The following is a 15,436-nucleotide window of genomic DNA, read 5'->3' as shown; positions in this document are numbered from 1 at the left end:
TATATATGTATATATAAATGATTTCAGGGAAAGGAAGATTGAGACAGAGAGAAACATCAGTGGGCTGCCTCCTACATGCCCCACACTGGGGATAAAGCCTGCAACCCGGGCAAGTGCCCTTGACTGGAATCAAACCTGGGACCCTTCAGTCTGCAGGCTGATGCTCTATCCTTTGAGCCAAACGAGCTAGGGCCAAGCTAATTTTAAAGTTGATAGTTCTGTATGGCCTATGAACGATGCTATAAATATCCAAAGGGCCTTTGGCAGAAAAAAGGTTCCCTCACCCTGTGCTAGGAGCTGAGGCAGAGAGAGAACGGGGACATGGCTTCCACTTGGGGTGAGGAAAAGGTTCCGGAGCTAGACAGTGGTGGCGAGTGAACAACAGGGAGCGCACTTAGTGTCACTGAACTGTACATGGTAACATGGTTACAACGACACATTTTATGTTCTGTGTACTGATCACAGTGAGAAAATAGCGCGGCTATATTCAGATTACATTATCTAAAGGGATGAAATAGATACACCGTTAAAATCAACCTAAACAAACTTCTCATTGGGTGTCATTCTGGGAAGGATGGGGCCTTTGGGACGGGAAGAGCCCGTAGGGTTGATTGCTCAGGCCTATGCTGTGCAGTTAGTTTGTTAAAGATATTCGGCCACTTTCTGGTGATCACGGATACTAGAATGTTTTGTTCTGTTACACAAGTGTTTCTGCCCCGAGGTTCCTAGTTATGTCTGTTTTCAACTTCATATACCTTGAGTCATACGGTATTTACCTTTGCAGCCAACTTCCTTTGTTCAGCCTTGTGTCTGTGATAATCTCCGATGCACGGGCTGGGCCCTGACCCTCGTCTCCAAAAGCAGCCTGGGGGGAGCCCGGCCCAGCTGACTCACTGGGTCACAGAGCATCACGTCCTCACTGCTGTCCGCGTCCACCGCCGCTGTGCCTGGGCCACGCACAGCACCTGTGTGAATTCACCAGCCTCCCCGTGCAAACAGTAGCCAGTCCGGTGTTCCCCACCCCAAACAGCAGTGTGCAGACTGCGGGACTAAGACTGACTCCCAAATAGCTGTCTGTCCGTGATCTCGTCACCGATACCTGACCAAATGCACCTTTCAAATACCATGGTAATGAAGGAGTCGCTCACTGCCATGGAGCTTTTCCTAATGGTTTTACTTCATAAAATATTTGCTTCTGGGGGGGAAGGGGGGGGGGGAAGAATTTTCCAAAAACTGAGGAAGCATATCGTAAAAACAATTTTTACGTAAAGCAATGTCAGTTACAATGTCGGCGTCATCTCCAGCTCCGGGCAGGGCCATGGCCCGGGGTCCGTCCAGCTTCACAGCGTTGCAGGATTGTGCTTGAAGAGATACTCTGCCTAAAAGTGAAGAAAGAATAAAGGCAAGCCAGCAATTAGAAGTATTCAAGATATTTATGGGTCATATATTTGTACTATTAATGTATGCAATCTACACCAATAAAAGAGTAAGATGCAAATTGACCATACCTTCATGACACCCACCAGCCAAGCAGGAGTGAGTATGCAAATTAACCCAACAAAGATGCATATTCAGTCACTGAGCGGCCAGAGGTAGGGCAGGACACATGACACAGGCGTTCTGCACCATCCCAGCTGCTCCGGGCCTCTGGGCCACATGGGAAGGCAGAAAGGCGGCTCTGGCCAGAGCGGAGGCGGTGCCAGAAGCCAGGGAAGGAAAGCCCATTCTGGCACAAATCTTTGTGCATCGGGCCTTTAGTTTAAAAATAAAAGTGTACAAACCTTTTACTTTCAAATGAGTAATAAAAATCTTCTTATAGCTAAGTACAATAAGCCAGCCAGAGAAAGACAAATACCATTATTATTTCACTTATAGGTGGAATCTGATGAACAAAGTAAGCAAACAAAATAGAAACAGACTCATAGCTAGAGAACAGACTGACAGCTGTTAGAAAGGAGGGGACCTGGGAGGCTGGGTGAAAAGGAGGAAGGGATTAAGGAAAAAAATAACTCATAGACACAGACCACAGTATGGTGATTACAGGAGGAGCAGGGGGTGGGGGAGGTAGACAAGGGGAAAGGGGAATAAATGGTGACAGAAGGAGACCTGCCTTTGGGTAGGGAACACACATGCAGTATACAGATGATGTGTTATATAATACACAACAATACTGAAACCTATGTAATTTTACTAACTAATGCTACTCAAATAAATTCCATAAAAATTTTTTAAATACTACCTAACAAAGAGGTGATATGCAAAGTGACCATCACTCCAACACACAAGATGGCTGCCCCAATGTGGTCAAAGATGGCCACCCCAAGTGGACACAAGATGGCCACCACAAGATTGCCAGCAGAGGAGCACAGTTGTGGGTAATCAGGCCTGTAGGAAAGGGCAGTTGGGGTGGGGGACCAGGCCTGCAAGGAAGGGCAGTTAGGGGTGACCAGGCCTGCAGGGGAGGGTAGTTAGGGGCAACCAGGCCTGCAGGGGAGGGCAGTTAGGGGTGACCAGGCCGTCAGGGGAGGGCAGTTAGTAGTGAGCAGGCTGGCAGGGGAGAACAGTTAGGGGCAATCGGGCTGGCAGGGGAGCAGTTAGGTGTCGATCAGGCTGGCAGGAGAGTGGTTAGGTGTCGATCAGGCTGGCAGGAGAGTGGTTAGGGGGTGATCAGGCTGGCAGGCAGAAAGGGTTAGGGGAATCAGGCAGGCAGGCAGGAGGGAAGTTGGGAGCCAGAATTCCTGGATTGTGAGAGGGATCCCAGATTGGAGAGTGTGCAGGCTGGGCTGAGGGACACCCACCTCTGTGCACGAATTTTGTGCACGGGGCCTCTAGTCTTATTATAAACTGTGAAGGCATTAGAGGCTATTTCCCAAATGCCAGACACACAATTTCTCTCTGTCAACTGGCTCCCCATTTAGATGCAGGTATGTTTTATTTTCAAATTGATGTTAAAAAAACAAACACCCTCAGTCTCTTACCAGAAAATCCACAGGGTCCTCTGGTCTGACCTTACAGCACTCGTTCAGACCCTGCATGAGCGTCGGCATAACATAGGTCATCAAGTAGTTTCTCAGAGGAGCAGACTGGGCCTCGAGCAGTTCGGTTTCTTCCCTTTTCACTTCTTCCAGCCGTCGATTCTACAAGTAAACATGGGGGTGGGAGGTGGGGGGGGGGGGGCGTTAGAGAGTCAGAAATGGGAGGACACTGTCACATGACTCACCCCACAACGCATCAGAACTGGAGCTTGCCAGAAACGTTCACTGCGTTATTACAAAGGCGGCCTTCCACCCGTCAGAGAATAGATAGGAATGGTGGTATAGCAATGGACTAGTCATTTAGGAAAAAGTAAGCTGGGTCCCTACCTCACTTCTTCTTCTTTTTTTTTTTTTTTTGAGAATCTTTTTTTAAAATTTTTTAAAATATATTTTATTGATTTTGTGCAGAAAGGAAGGGTGAGAGATAGAGAGTTAGAAACATCGATGAGAGAGAGTCATCGATCAGCTGCCTCTTGCACACCCCCTACTGGGAATATGCCCGCAACCAAGGTACATGCCCTTGACCGGAATCGAACCCGGGACCCTTCAGTCCCCAAGCCGACGCTCTATCCATTGAGCCAAACCAGTTTCAGCCCTACCTCACTTCTTAAACAGAAATCATTTCTAGCTGTCTAGATTAAGAAAAGAAGGGAGAGAGGAAGGGAGGGAGGGAGGGGGGGGGAGGGAGGGCGGATCCTAGAAGTGACAATAGAAGATCTAGAAAGCATTGGTCTGGTGGACATGCTATTCCATGCTCAGCATACAGCCACCGTCCCTTGGGAAAAATGATTCCATATTTCCTTTGAAAACTCTTCCTTCTCAGCCTAGGGTTTAGGTGGGAAGCAAGTCCATCATTCCAGCCCTCCTCCTGTCCATGGGCCACGTCAGGAAGGCCGAAGGTGACACCAACAGGGACGAGGGAGCAGAGAGAGGGCTGCGAGGTCCTTGGTGCCTTCTGAGCCCTATACCAACCGCCGCCTGAAGCCAGCCCTCCCCTGGGCTTTCTGCTATATGAATCCATCCCTTTTCTCTATTGCTAAGACACTTTTTAAAAATATACTTTATTGATTTTTTTATAGAGAGGAAGGGAGAGAGACGAATAGAGAGTCAGAAACATCAATGAGAGAGAAACATCAATCAGCTGCCTCCTGCACACTCCATACTGGGGATGTGCCTGCAACCAAGGTACATGCCCTTGACCAGAATCGAACCTGGGACCCTTCAGTCTGCAGTCCTATACTCTACCCACTGAGCTAAACTGGTTAGAGCTGCTAAGACATTTTAAATTCACTTTTCTGTCACCCTCAAGGTAAAGAATCCCAACTGAGTTTTTAAGGAGGTCTTTCCTAGCAAGATAGCAAACCCAGGAATCAAAATGGGAGAAGACTGATGGATTTGACTGCAAATAAACACAAATATTGTTACTATATCTTTCACATATTTTTTAATATATTGATTTTGGAGAGGAGGGGAGAGGGAGATAGAAACGTCAATGATGAGAGAGAATCATGGATCGGCTGCCTCCAGCACACCCCACACTGCGGTTCGAGCCTGCAACCCAGGCCTATACCTTGACCAGGAATCAAACCGTGACCTCCTGGTTCATAGGTTGAAGCTTGACCACTGAGCCACCTCAGCCAGCCTAGTAATCAATATTTTATGACCAGATGAAATACCATACGTGATGTTAACAGGTCAATGACGGCTGAGCTGAGAAAGAACTATTTGCAACCTATTATAAGAAGCTGAGATTTGCCGAAACTGGTTTGGCTTAATGGATAGAGCATTGGCCTGTGGACTGAAGGGTCCCAGGTTCAATTCCGGTCAAGGGCATGTACCTTGGTTGCGGGCACATCCCTGGTGGGAGGTATGCAGGAGGCAGCTGATTGATGATTCTCTCTCATCAATGTTTCTAACACTCTGTCCCTCTCTCTTTCTCTCTGTTAAAAAGATCAATAAAATATATATTAAAAAGAAGAAGAAGAAGAAGAAGAAGAAGAAGAAGAAGAAGAGAAGCTGAGATTGGATGGCAGTGCAGTGCACAGTTTGCCAGGCAACTGTTTGCACGTCTGCACACACATCCACTCTCTCATGACCACAGCGACTCTCGGAAGCAGGTGCTGCCACCACCCCCATCTTCCACGCAGAGAGACTGGGACAGAGGGACACACGCAGAGCCACGGGCCTGCAGAGAGCGGAGCTGGGTCCGGACAACGTGGATACCGGTGTCTCCTGGGCCATTCCTTTTCTCTCGCACAACCTGATCAGGAGTTATTCTTGCAAAATAATAAGGAAAACACACACACACAGCTCAGGCATGGGCAGGGAAAGCGTGCAATGTGAGAAGGAATGTGATGTCCTAACACAGGAAATGTCGTTAAGCTGGTGATCGGAGACATGGACAATGAGATCCGCTTTTGTTCATCGGAGTGGTGTGTGTGCTCAGAACCGAGAAAGCAGGCTTGGAGGCCAGGGAACGTACATGAATCAACAGAAACCCGGCCGGTGTGGCTCAGCGGTGGAGCATCGACCTACAAACCAGGAGGTCATGGTTCGACACCTGGTCAGGCTCATGCCCGGGTTGCGGGCTCCATCCCCAGCAGGCGGCTTGCAGGAGGCAGCCGATCCGTGATTCTCTCTCATCATTGAACCTCCAACGTTGGTGTGTTATGCCAATGCTCCAACCCAAGCCACCCGGCCAGGGCAGGGCAGGGGTTGAATTTTAAATATGGCTCGTGTCCAGGAAAGGCTCATTGGAAAGATGACCTTGAATAAAGGTTTTTTAAAAGGCGAGGAAGTGTGTCGCGTGGGTGGCACGTGTTTAGATGCGCTGGGAGATCTTGGAAGCAGCCGGGCCCCAAGGACCTTGGGGGCCACCATAGGAGTTTGGGTTTTCCTCTCAGGCGCTGGTGAGCCTGTGAGGAGAGGGAGCGGAGCGTGGCCCCGAGCACTGCCCTTCAGAAGGCTGCCTAGGCCACAGGTGGAGCTGGGGAGACCCGAGGGAGGGCACAGCCCACCGCCCAGGGAGGACACGCTGCCCCTGAGGAGGAGAGCTGGAGGCTCCGAGCTGCTGTCAGAGCAGCGTGGGGAGGCGGGGGACGAGGACGGTGGAACGAGGCTGACACCCAGGACTGGGGGGGGGGCAGGAAGGGAGGGAGGGAAATGACTGAAAGCACAAGGTGGCCACACGTTAATACTGAGGGCTTGTTACTGCTGTTGTGATTTATACTGAGCAGGAGGCTGTGGGCATCGTTTTTAAAGGGGACACATGACTATATAAACTAATAAACAAAGCTTACGTGGGGATGTCTGTGACATTTCTCTATCAGCACGATTGGAAGTGCAACTGGCCTAATGGCTTTGCCAGGGGCCCCGTACACAGGTTCCCGTGCCCACACACATACACACACACACACACACACACACACACACGCCTGCACAAGAATGCACACTCTCAAGCCTGCACACACATCAGCCTGCATACACGCACACACACATAAGCCTGCACACGTGTGCATACACACCAGCCTGCACACATGCACACATACACACAAGACTGCACACATGCACACACAAGCCTGCACATGCATGCATACAGACATGCCTGCACACATAAGCCAGTACAGACACACACACACACACAAACACACACACTCACCCACTCCTCCCAGCGAGCAATCTTCTCGGCCGTCTCCATGGCCTCCTTCTGCTCCCGCTCGGCCTCCATCATGGCCTCCCTGGCCAGGCGCTCCTCGGCCGCCTTGCGCTCCTCCTCGGCCTTCTCCTCGTCTGACAGGCCGTAGTTCCGAGGGTCCCCGATCTCCTTGATGAGCCGCTTGATGGTGAGCCTGTTGTGAGCGTCTTCAAGCTTCCCTACATCTTTAAACCGGGAGAGGAGGGCGGTCAGCACGTGCTGACACTCTGGGCCAGCCTGCAGCACGCTCCGAGCCCACCTTCGGGAAAATTCTTCAGCCGTCAACGTGTGGGGGTCAGTGAGGTGGATCACCATCTGGGGCATCCTTTCCTAGGTGCCAGCACAGAGCAGGCTTTCCTGTCTCACCGCCAGTGTCAGGCCGGCCCTGAGAGACACAGGTTGGGGGTGGACGGGAGGGGCGGGGGTGTGGACGGGAGGGGCAGGAGGGGCGGGGTGGACGGGAGGGGCGGGGGTGTGGACGGGAGGGGCAGGAGGGGCGGGGTGGACGGGAGGGGCGGGGGTGGACGGGAGGGGCAGGAGGGGCAGGGTGGACGGGAGGGGCGGGGGTGTGGACAGGAGGGGCAGGAGGGGCGGGGTGGACGGGAGGGGCGGGGGTGTGGACGGGAGGGGCAGGAGGGGCGGGGTAGACGGGAGGGGCAGGAGGGGCGGGGTGGACGGGAGGGGCAGGAGGGGCGGGGTAGACGGGAGGGGTGGGGGGTGAACTTCCTCAGAGGAGGGTGTTCTCCAGCCCTAGAAGCAAGGACGGGAGGGGGGGTCCCACCGAGGGAAGACCTGCATCTGCTGGAGGCCGGGCTGGGTGACCCCCGGCTTCCTCTGCCGCCTGTTTCTGGGAATCAGTTCTCTCGGGACATGTTTTTAATGGATTTTAAGAAATTAAACCACGTCAGTCAGCCTGCGTGAGGAGGAAAGAAGCCCCAGCTGCGGACTGCCTGACTAATGTTCATGTCAGGACCAAGAGAAAAAGAGAGAAAGGCTTGTTAATATCAACGAGTGCCCCCCACCGCCACCGGGGCTCCTGGAGGTGTCTGCCCCGAGGGTGTGCGGGGCGCACTCACTCCTCAGCCCCCCACACGCTCCTCCCGGGAGCCTCCCTGCCCCGGGCACACCCCGCGATGGCCCTGCCCCTCCGCGGTCACTGTCACCCCGGCCCAGACAGAGGCCCTGGCCGGAAGAGGGCAGGACAGGGCAGTGTATCAGTTAGAGGCGCCTAGCAAACCAGAGGAGGAAAGAGGCAGCCCGCCCGCATGGCGCAGTGGGTGAGCGTCAGCCCGTGAGCCAGGAGGTCAGGGTTCGGTTCCCGGTCCGGGCACAGGCCTGGGTTGTGGGGCGTGCAGGAGGCAGCCGACCCATGATCCTCTCTCATCATTGATGTTTCTCTCTCTCTCTCCCTCTCCCTTCCTCTCTGAAATCAATTTTTTAAAAATGTTAAAAAAAAAAAAGACAAAAAAAAAAAAAAAAAAAGACAAAATCTCAGGTGTGCCGGTGCCCACACGTTGACATTTACATGTATTTCCCCGGATTCCTCTCGCAATCTCAGCCCGGCTGCGCCCCGGGGGCCTCTGACCGTCTTTGAAGAGGCTCCCTCCGGGGAGGCGCAGAGGACAGTGCTGCCCAGCGCTGCCGGCCCGGCCCCGGGGCACTGCGGGTGGGCGGGGCGGGCGCCTGGGCAGTGGGCACCGCGTGGCCTCTCACCGGCCCTTCTGGGAATGTGGGTCGTGACTGAGAGTCACGTCCAGCTCTGGGCTTGGCTCCTTTGTGGCCCGGAAACGCTGGGTGTGGCCCCGGGAGCCACAGAGGAGAGAGACGCTAGTCCGAAGAGCAAGAGCGAGAGGAAAGGGGCGTGAGAGGAGGGGATGCGGACGCAGAGCCAGGATGCGGTGCCGGCATCTTTCCAGGCCCTGCCAGACCCTCCGAGGCCAGGCTGCTGCCAGGACCTGGCCACCCCCCTGCGCCCCTCCTGGCCGCGCTCTCTCCGTAGCTGTCCCGTCTCCTGGCTGTGGCGTGGAGATGGGGACAGCGTGTCAGGCACAGGATGAGACAGGAACGCGATGGCCGCTCCTCCCTCCCCCGCCATCACTCTGTCTTTCTCGACGTTTCTCCCTGGGGTTCTCCTGACCTCTCCATAAGTAATTTCTGGGGTTTGTGGAGAAGACGACAGTGGCTGTTTTTGTGAAGTGTGCCTGCCATTCTCTCCTCGCTCTCTAGTTAAGTCGGGCAGAGGCCTTTCCCAATGAGTAGTGCCAGGTCCTTACGTATAAAACATGTGCCATGTGTCCAGTGTGCACAGACACAGGGAGGTGAGGGCGAGGCCCAGGCACTGCGGAGGGTGCGCAGCAGAGGGTGCCCAGCGGAGGGGTGCGGATCTGTGAGCAGCGGCACCGTTAACTCCTCAGCGGCCGTTGGGTGGCTGAGTGTTGGGAGTGAAAACAAAGTCCCCGCGTTAGCACTCCTGCAGTGAGCCAGACACTTCCTGCCCCTTACGGCTGCTGCTTGGAACAGCTCTGCAAGCCGGAGATTACTGTCCCGTTTCACAGATGAGTAAACTGAAGCGGGTTCAGAGCTGGCATTGGCTCTCCTGCCCACACTACCCCTAAGCCTCCGGATACTCCAGGGTCCGAATGCTGCCCCGTCTGGCTCTTGGGGGTGAAGGGAGAGACCTCGGGAGGCCCAAGGAGTCGGCCTGGCCACTAAGGTCCCACCCAGCTCGGGCTTTCTCCCCAGAGGAGGAAGAAGTGTCAGTGACCAGAAAACCAGAAAGAGGTTTAGGGGTTCCCCCAGCCAAGGGGAGAGGAAACAGCGGTGCCAGCTGAGGTGTGGAGCCCGCACCGTGAGGGTGAGGGTGAGGCTGTGGGTGAGGGTGAGGGTGAGGGTGAGGGTGTGGGTGAGGATGAGGGTGAGGGTGAAGGTGAGGGTGAGGGTGAGGGTGTGGGTGAGGGTGAGGGGTGAGGGTGTGTGTGAGGGTGAGGGTGTGGGTGAGGGTGAGGGTGTGGGTGAGGGTGAGGGTGTGGGTGAGGGTGTGAGTGAGGGTGAGGGTGAGGGTGAGGGTGTGGGTGAGGGTGAGGGTGAGGGTGAGGGTGAGGGTGAGTGTGAGGGTGAGGGCAAGGTTGATAAGAGCATGTTCCTGGGTGTTTGCAGGGAGCTGAGCTCCGAGTTGTGTTTAGAGGAAACACAGGGACGCAGGGAAGAGCTGTTTGCTTTGCTGAGCAGCCCCGGGGCCCTGCTGGCCGGTCGGGCTGTGTGGCCGGTGCCCACAGCATTCCTGTGATGACACGCCAGCCCCAGCAGCCGGCAGCCAGCACGTGTCTGTGAAATGCCCTTTGAAATGTTGGTGTTCCAGCCTGGCCCGTGTGGCCCAGAGGCTGAGCGCTGGCCCATGAACCAGGAGGTCACTGTGAGCAGCGGCACCGTTAACTCCGGTCAGGACAAAAGCCCGGGTTTTGGGCTTGATCCCCAGTAGGGGGTGTGCAAGAGGCAGCCAATCAATGATGCTTCTCTCTCATCAATGTTTCTCTCATTCTCTCCCTTGATCTTCCTCTCCCTCTAAAAGTAAAAAAATAAATATTATAAATAAATAAAAATAGCTCTAACCGGTTTGGCTCAATGGATAGAGCATCTGCCTGCGGACTCAAGGGTCCCAGGTTCGATTCCGGTCAAGGGCATGTACCTTGGTTGCGGGCACATCCCCAGTAGGGTGTGTACAAGGGGCAGCTGATGGATGTTTCTCTCTCATCGATGTTTCTAACTCTATCCCTCTCCCTTCCTCTCTCTCTAAAAATCAATAAAACAAACAAACAAATAAATAACAGTGTGGTATTCCACTGTCCTAACCTATCCCTGTGTTCTCACATGACTACACTCCACCGCCACGTCCTCACGCAGGCCTCCCCAGGAGCGGGGTCTGGGGGGCCCGACACCCGGGGAGGCGCCCCACACTCCCCTCCAGGGGCCCCCGGCGTACGTACCGATGTGAATGGGGTGGATCTCCAGCTCATCGAAGTAGTTGAAGACGGTCTCGTCCTCGGTGTTGAGGTCGCGGAAGTTGCTGAGCGAGCGCAGGAACTGGTCCTGGCTGTAGTGCGTGCCCGCCACCACGCTCTCCGGCAGGTTCATCACCCGCAGCTTCAGGAACTCGTCCGAGGCGTCCAGCGAGCAGACGAACTCTGCGGGGAGAGGCGCCCCGTGAACCAGCGCCGCCCAGGTTACCCAACCAGCGGGGGGCGGGTGAACGGGGAGGACAGGAAAACGCCTGGCTGGCAGCTCAGACCTCCCCTTTGTGCAAATGGCTTGGCAAATTGGCTTCTTGCTGCCTCTGGTGGAGGTTGAATACATGCAAACCAGGGACATTTTCAGACACTACCCTGTGAGGTCCAACCAGTCGGTAATTCAAGGATCTATTATTTTTCTTTTCCTCCTCTCCTCTCCTCTCCTCTCCTCTCCTCTCCTCTCCTCTCCTCTCCTCTCCTCTCCTCTCCTCTCCTCTCTTCTCCTTTCCCTCCTTTCTTCCATCCTCATTCCCTCCCTTCCTTCCTTTAATAAAAGCAACTGAACCCTGGCTGGTTTGGCTCAGTGGATAGAACTTCAACCCTCGGACTGAAGGGTCACGGGTTGAATCCGGTCCAGGGCAGGTACCTCGGTTATAGGCCCAATCCCAAGCCCTGGTCAGGGTAGGGGTGTGTGAGAGGCAACCATTCGATGTGTCTCTCTCACATCAATGTTTCTCTCTCTGTCTCTCACTCTCCTTTCCACCCTCTCAAAAAAAAAAAAAAAAAAAAAAAAAAAAAGGAAAAAATATCCTTGGGTGAAGAAGAACAACAAAAATAAATAAGTAAAATAAAAGGAAAGCAGTAGAAATTGTAAATAGCAAATCTCTAATAACCCTGTGGTACCATCATCAGCTTCCCCATCAAGCCCCAGAGAAACCGGTGACCATGAGTGACATGCTTTAATGGCTGATTTACCAAATTAATATAAATGGGAACTCCCACCTGTGAGAGCCAGTTCACCACTCAAACCCAAGCTTTGTTTAGATTCCCGACAAAGAGGAATTTTTTAATGAGCACTTTCTTTCTTCTGCCAATTTCTCATCCATTTCTTTTTTGTCTAAAAAGTATTAGATCATTTCTTTGACTCCCATTTTATGGTCTGAACATCTTATTGTGAATTCCCCTCCCCTCACCCAGCCCCATGCCCGTGTAACTGGTTGGTTCTTCTCCTGTTAATCTAGTCTGTGCCAATTCTATTATTTTATCCCCAGTGGCTGCCAGCTCCCATCCGGGGCCTCCCTCCCTTCCTCTGGCCAGCCCCACCTCCCGGTCGAACTCTTGGACGAACTCCCACCGAGAGGACAGTTTGCATACTATGCTTTTATCATGTAGAACTAAAGAAGGGTGGGGGGATTCTCACTGTCTAAGACGTGACCCTTGTACCAAGTTGTTGAAAATAGCTTGTCTTTACTACCTGGCCAACAATGTCTCCTATGAGTACAATTTATACAAACTGAGTTTTTATTTTATTTTATTTTAAAAATGTTTTTTAGTGATTTCAGAGAGAAAGGGGTAGGGAGAGAGAGATAGAAACATCACTAATAAGAGAGAATCGCCGACCAGCTGCCCTCTGCACACCTCCCACTGGGGCATGCACCCTGACTGGGAACCAAAGCATGACCCCCTGGTTCACAGGTCAACATTCAACCACTGAGCCACACAGGCTGGGCCAAACTGATTTTTTTTTTTTTTTCTAAAGAGAGAGAGAAAAATAACACCTTTTCAAGTTCGTGTCAAGGTCAGGAGAAATGGCTGCTAGCTTCTCAGCAGCTCCTTTTCCTTGGGATGCACTGTGTATGGCTCTCCTTCAAAAGCACACTGCAAAATCCCTGGGCAAGCCTCTGCTAGGACAGACTTGCAGCCCAGTTCGCTGGGAACCGGAAGGCGTTGTGCCTGTCCTGCTCAGAGCTGGGTCTGCCTGTCTCCTGGGGCAGGTGAGGGCATCGCTGGCCCTGGAAACAGGTGGCAGCAGCCGTGACCCAGTCCCTGGGGGCTCACCAAGAGACTCGGGAGCCTGGGCATCAGCATTCTCGGAGAAAAGGACTATCCCTCACAGTCACCCCAATGCAGTCTTCCGTTTGGAAATTTGAATTTCAGTGTATCGTTTGACTGCTTCTCTGGAAGAAGAAAACCCTACTTTATTTACATCAAAAAGGTTGTTCTGGCTCAAAAGAGATGTCCGATGGCATTCCTTTACCTGTGACCCTGGAGAAATGTTTTTTGTGTTGTTGTTTTTTTAAAATATATTTTATTGATTTTTTACAGAGAGGAAGGGAGAAGGATAGAGAGTTAGAAACATCAATGAGAGAGAATCATCGACCAGCTGCCTCCTGCACACTTCCCACTGGGGATGTGCCCACAACCCAGGTACATGCCCTTGAACCCAGGACCCTTCAGTCCGCTGGCTGACTCTCCATCCACTGAGCCAAAACTGTTTCGGCTGGAGAAACATTTTAAACTTACCGGGTATGGTTAGTTTATCAAAGGGAAGCATTTTGCCTCTGATTTCCTCCTCCTCCTCTTCCTCGTCTTCTAATAAAACAAAATACACATCGTGGTCATACTTACGGGAAGGGGGGGGGGGGGGGGACGAGACCAAGGACAGAACTTGTGTGCATGTATGCATACCCCAGGGGCGCAGCAATAGGGTGGTGAAGACCTGGGGCAGGGGGCGGGGGAGGGGGCTAGAAGGGGTCAATGGGGAAAAAGGGGACCTCTGTAATACTTTCAACAATAAAGATTTTAAAAACACATCGTCGTGTTTGCTCCCTATTATTACTATGGGTAGCTCAACAAAAAAAAAAAAAAAAAAAAAAACCTATCTTTTTTTTCTCTTAAAAATCTTTATTGTTCAAAACGTAACTAGCAGTCACTCATTTTCACTGAGCGCGATTACTCTGAGCAGCAGGCTCGCACCCTGTCTGACCTCAGTGTGGACATTGGAAGCGGACGGAGAGCGCAGACTCACTGCTGAACAGGTCTTTGGCTTGGTCGTAGGTCTTTGGGAATCCATCCAGGATGTAGCCTTGGTTCCTGCAAGGCATGGATCTCAGCTTTTCTTTTACAAACCGGATCACGTATTGATCTTCCAGCTGGCCTAAGAGAAAGAAAAGGAAAGAAAAAAACACACACCCATGACCGTGGGGTCCCTTCTGCCTCAGGGTCACACGCTCCGTCCCCGAGAAATGCTCGTGCAGCCCCTGCTTTTTCCATTCGAGTGGAAAACGGGTGCTTTTGGGTTTCGGACACGGCACGTGAATTGCAACGCGCAATACAGCAGGAGCACCCGCTGGGCCTGCTGCCGAGAAAGAACAGAGGCAAATGCGGATGCCGGCGTTTCCAGAATGTTCCTGCGCCACAGCCCCTGGGGGTGGAAGGACATGACGGGAGCGGGGAAATCCAGGGCGCTCCCATGGACCAGGAGGGTTTGCTCAGCTCTCTTCGGACAGCGTGCCTCAGCAGCCTCATACACTGGTACATGCGTCTGTTGCATGAGTTGACATCGTACTCATGTGTGTTATTAGCACGTGACTTATCGCTACTCGATGCCCAATAAACAGCTGCTGCATCTGAATAAAAACCAAGGTTGAGCAGAGCCTCAAAGGCACCCTTCTCTCTCTCTCTCTCTCTCTCTCTCTCTCTCTCTCTCTCTCTCTCTCTCTCTCTGAACACCCCCTACTGGGGATGTGCCCGCACTCAAGGTGCATGCCCTTGACCAGAACCCTTGACCAGAATCGAACCTGGGACCTTTCAGTCCACAGGCTGATGCTTTATCCACTGAGCCAAACCACGGTTTTGTTGGCACCCTTCTCTCTCTCTCTCTTTTTTTTAAATATATATTTTATTGATTTTTTTTTTTTTTTTTTTGACAGAGAGGAAGACAGAGGGATAGAGAGTTAGAAACAGCGATGAGAGAGAAACATCGACCAGCTGCCTCTTGCACACTCCCCACTGGGGATGTGCCCGCAACCCAGGTACATGCCCTTGACAGGAATTGAACCTGGGACCTTTCAGTCCGCAGGCCGATGCTCTATCCACTGAGCTAAACTGGTTTCGGCAAGCACCCTTATCTTTTAAGCCGGCGTGGTTCAGTGGCTGAGCTTTGACCTGTGAATTGAGATTAGACCTGTGGTTGAGATTCAAACCTGTGAACCAGGAGGTCACGGTTTGATTCCCTGTCAGGGCACATGCCTGGGTTGTGGGCTCGATCCCCGACAGGGGGCGTGCAGGAGGCAGCCCATCCGTGATTCTCTCTCATTTCTAACTCTCTCCTTCTCCCTTCCTCTCTGAAATCAATACAAATATCTTCTTACCCCCCAACACTTGAAATATATAACGTGAGCAAAAGCAGTCTAACTGGCCCGCCGGAGATTTGAGCATGTCCCTGACCTGGCTGCACTGTCGGGGCGGACGGGGGTGGAATTATGTGTGAACAGGTCCTGGGGTGCCTCACGGCCGGGTTGCACCATCTGTCTTGCTAGAATCATTAGAATCATATAGTCACAAATGGGATCATGTTAGGGACACACATGCTCACCTGTGTGTCCCCAGGCTGCAAAATTTCTGTGTGGGCCTGTGCGGTGCGCTCCAAGGACTTGTTTTGTTTGAACAGAATCAAGGCCACGTTCTAGTTTCCGATAAAT

General features: G+C 52.6%; 1 protein-coding gene across 2 annotated transcripts in view; it reads right to left on the bottom strand.

Annotated features, from left to right (window-relative positions):
• Positions 1-1,155: 1,155 nt before the first annotated feature.
• AK7 (adenylate kinase 7) overlaps positions 1,156-15,436 on the bottom strand; it is a 47,917-nt gene continuing 33,636 nt past the window's right edge. Inside the window, exons 13-19 of one of the 2 annotated variants that reach the window (XM_084898420.1) lie at positions 13,762-13,890; positions 13,257-13,325; positions 10,713-10,910; positions 6,694-6,914; positions 2,979-3,137; positions 1,782-1,819; positions 1,261-1,379 (exon numbers count right to left, since the gene is read on the bottom strand). In XM_084898420.1, the coding sequence (XP_084754546.1) occupies positions 1,814-1,819; positions 2,979-3,137; positions 6,694-6,914; positions 10,713-10,910; positions 13,257-13,325; positions 13,762-13,890 (782 nt within the window). In that variant the 3' untranslated portion in view covers positions 1,261-1,379; positions 1,782-1,813. Of the gene's footprint in view, positions 1,380-1,781; positions 1,820-2,978; positions 3,138-6,693; positions 6,915-10,712; positions 10,911-13,256; positions 13,326-13,761; positions 13,891-15,436 lie in introns of both variants that reach the window. The other variant, XM_084898419.1, reaches the window with a different exon arrangement.

The sequence above is a fragment of the Pipistrellus hanaki genome (genome assembly GCF_964339955.1).
Source record: "Pipistrellus hanaki genome assembly, chromosome: 1".
Taxonomy (NCBI): Eukaryota; Metazoa; Chordata; class Mammalia; order Chiroptera; family Vespertilionidae; genus Pipistrellus; species Pipistrellus hanaki.
This window is presented reverse-complemented; position numbering and strand designations above follow the sequence as displayed.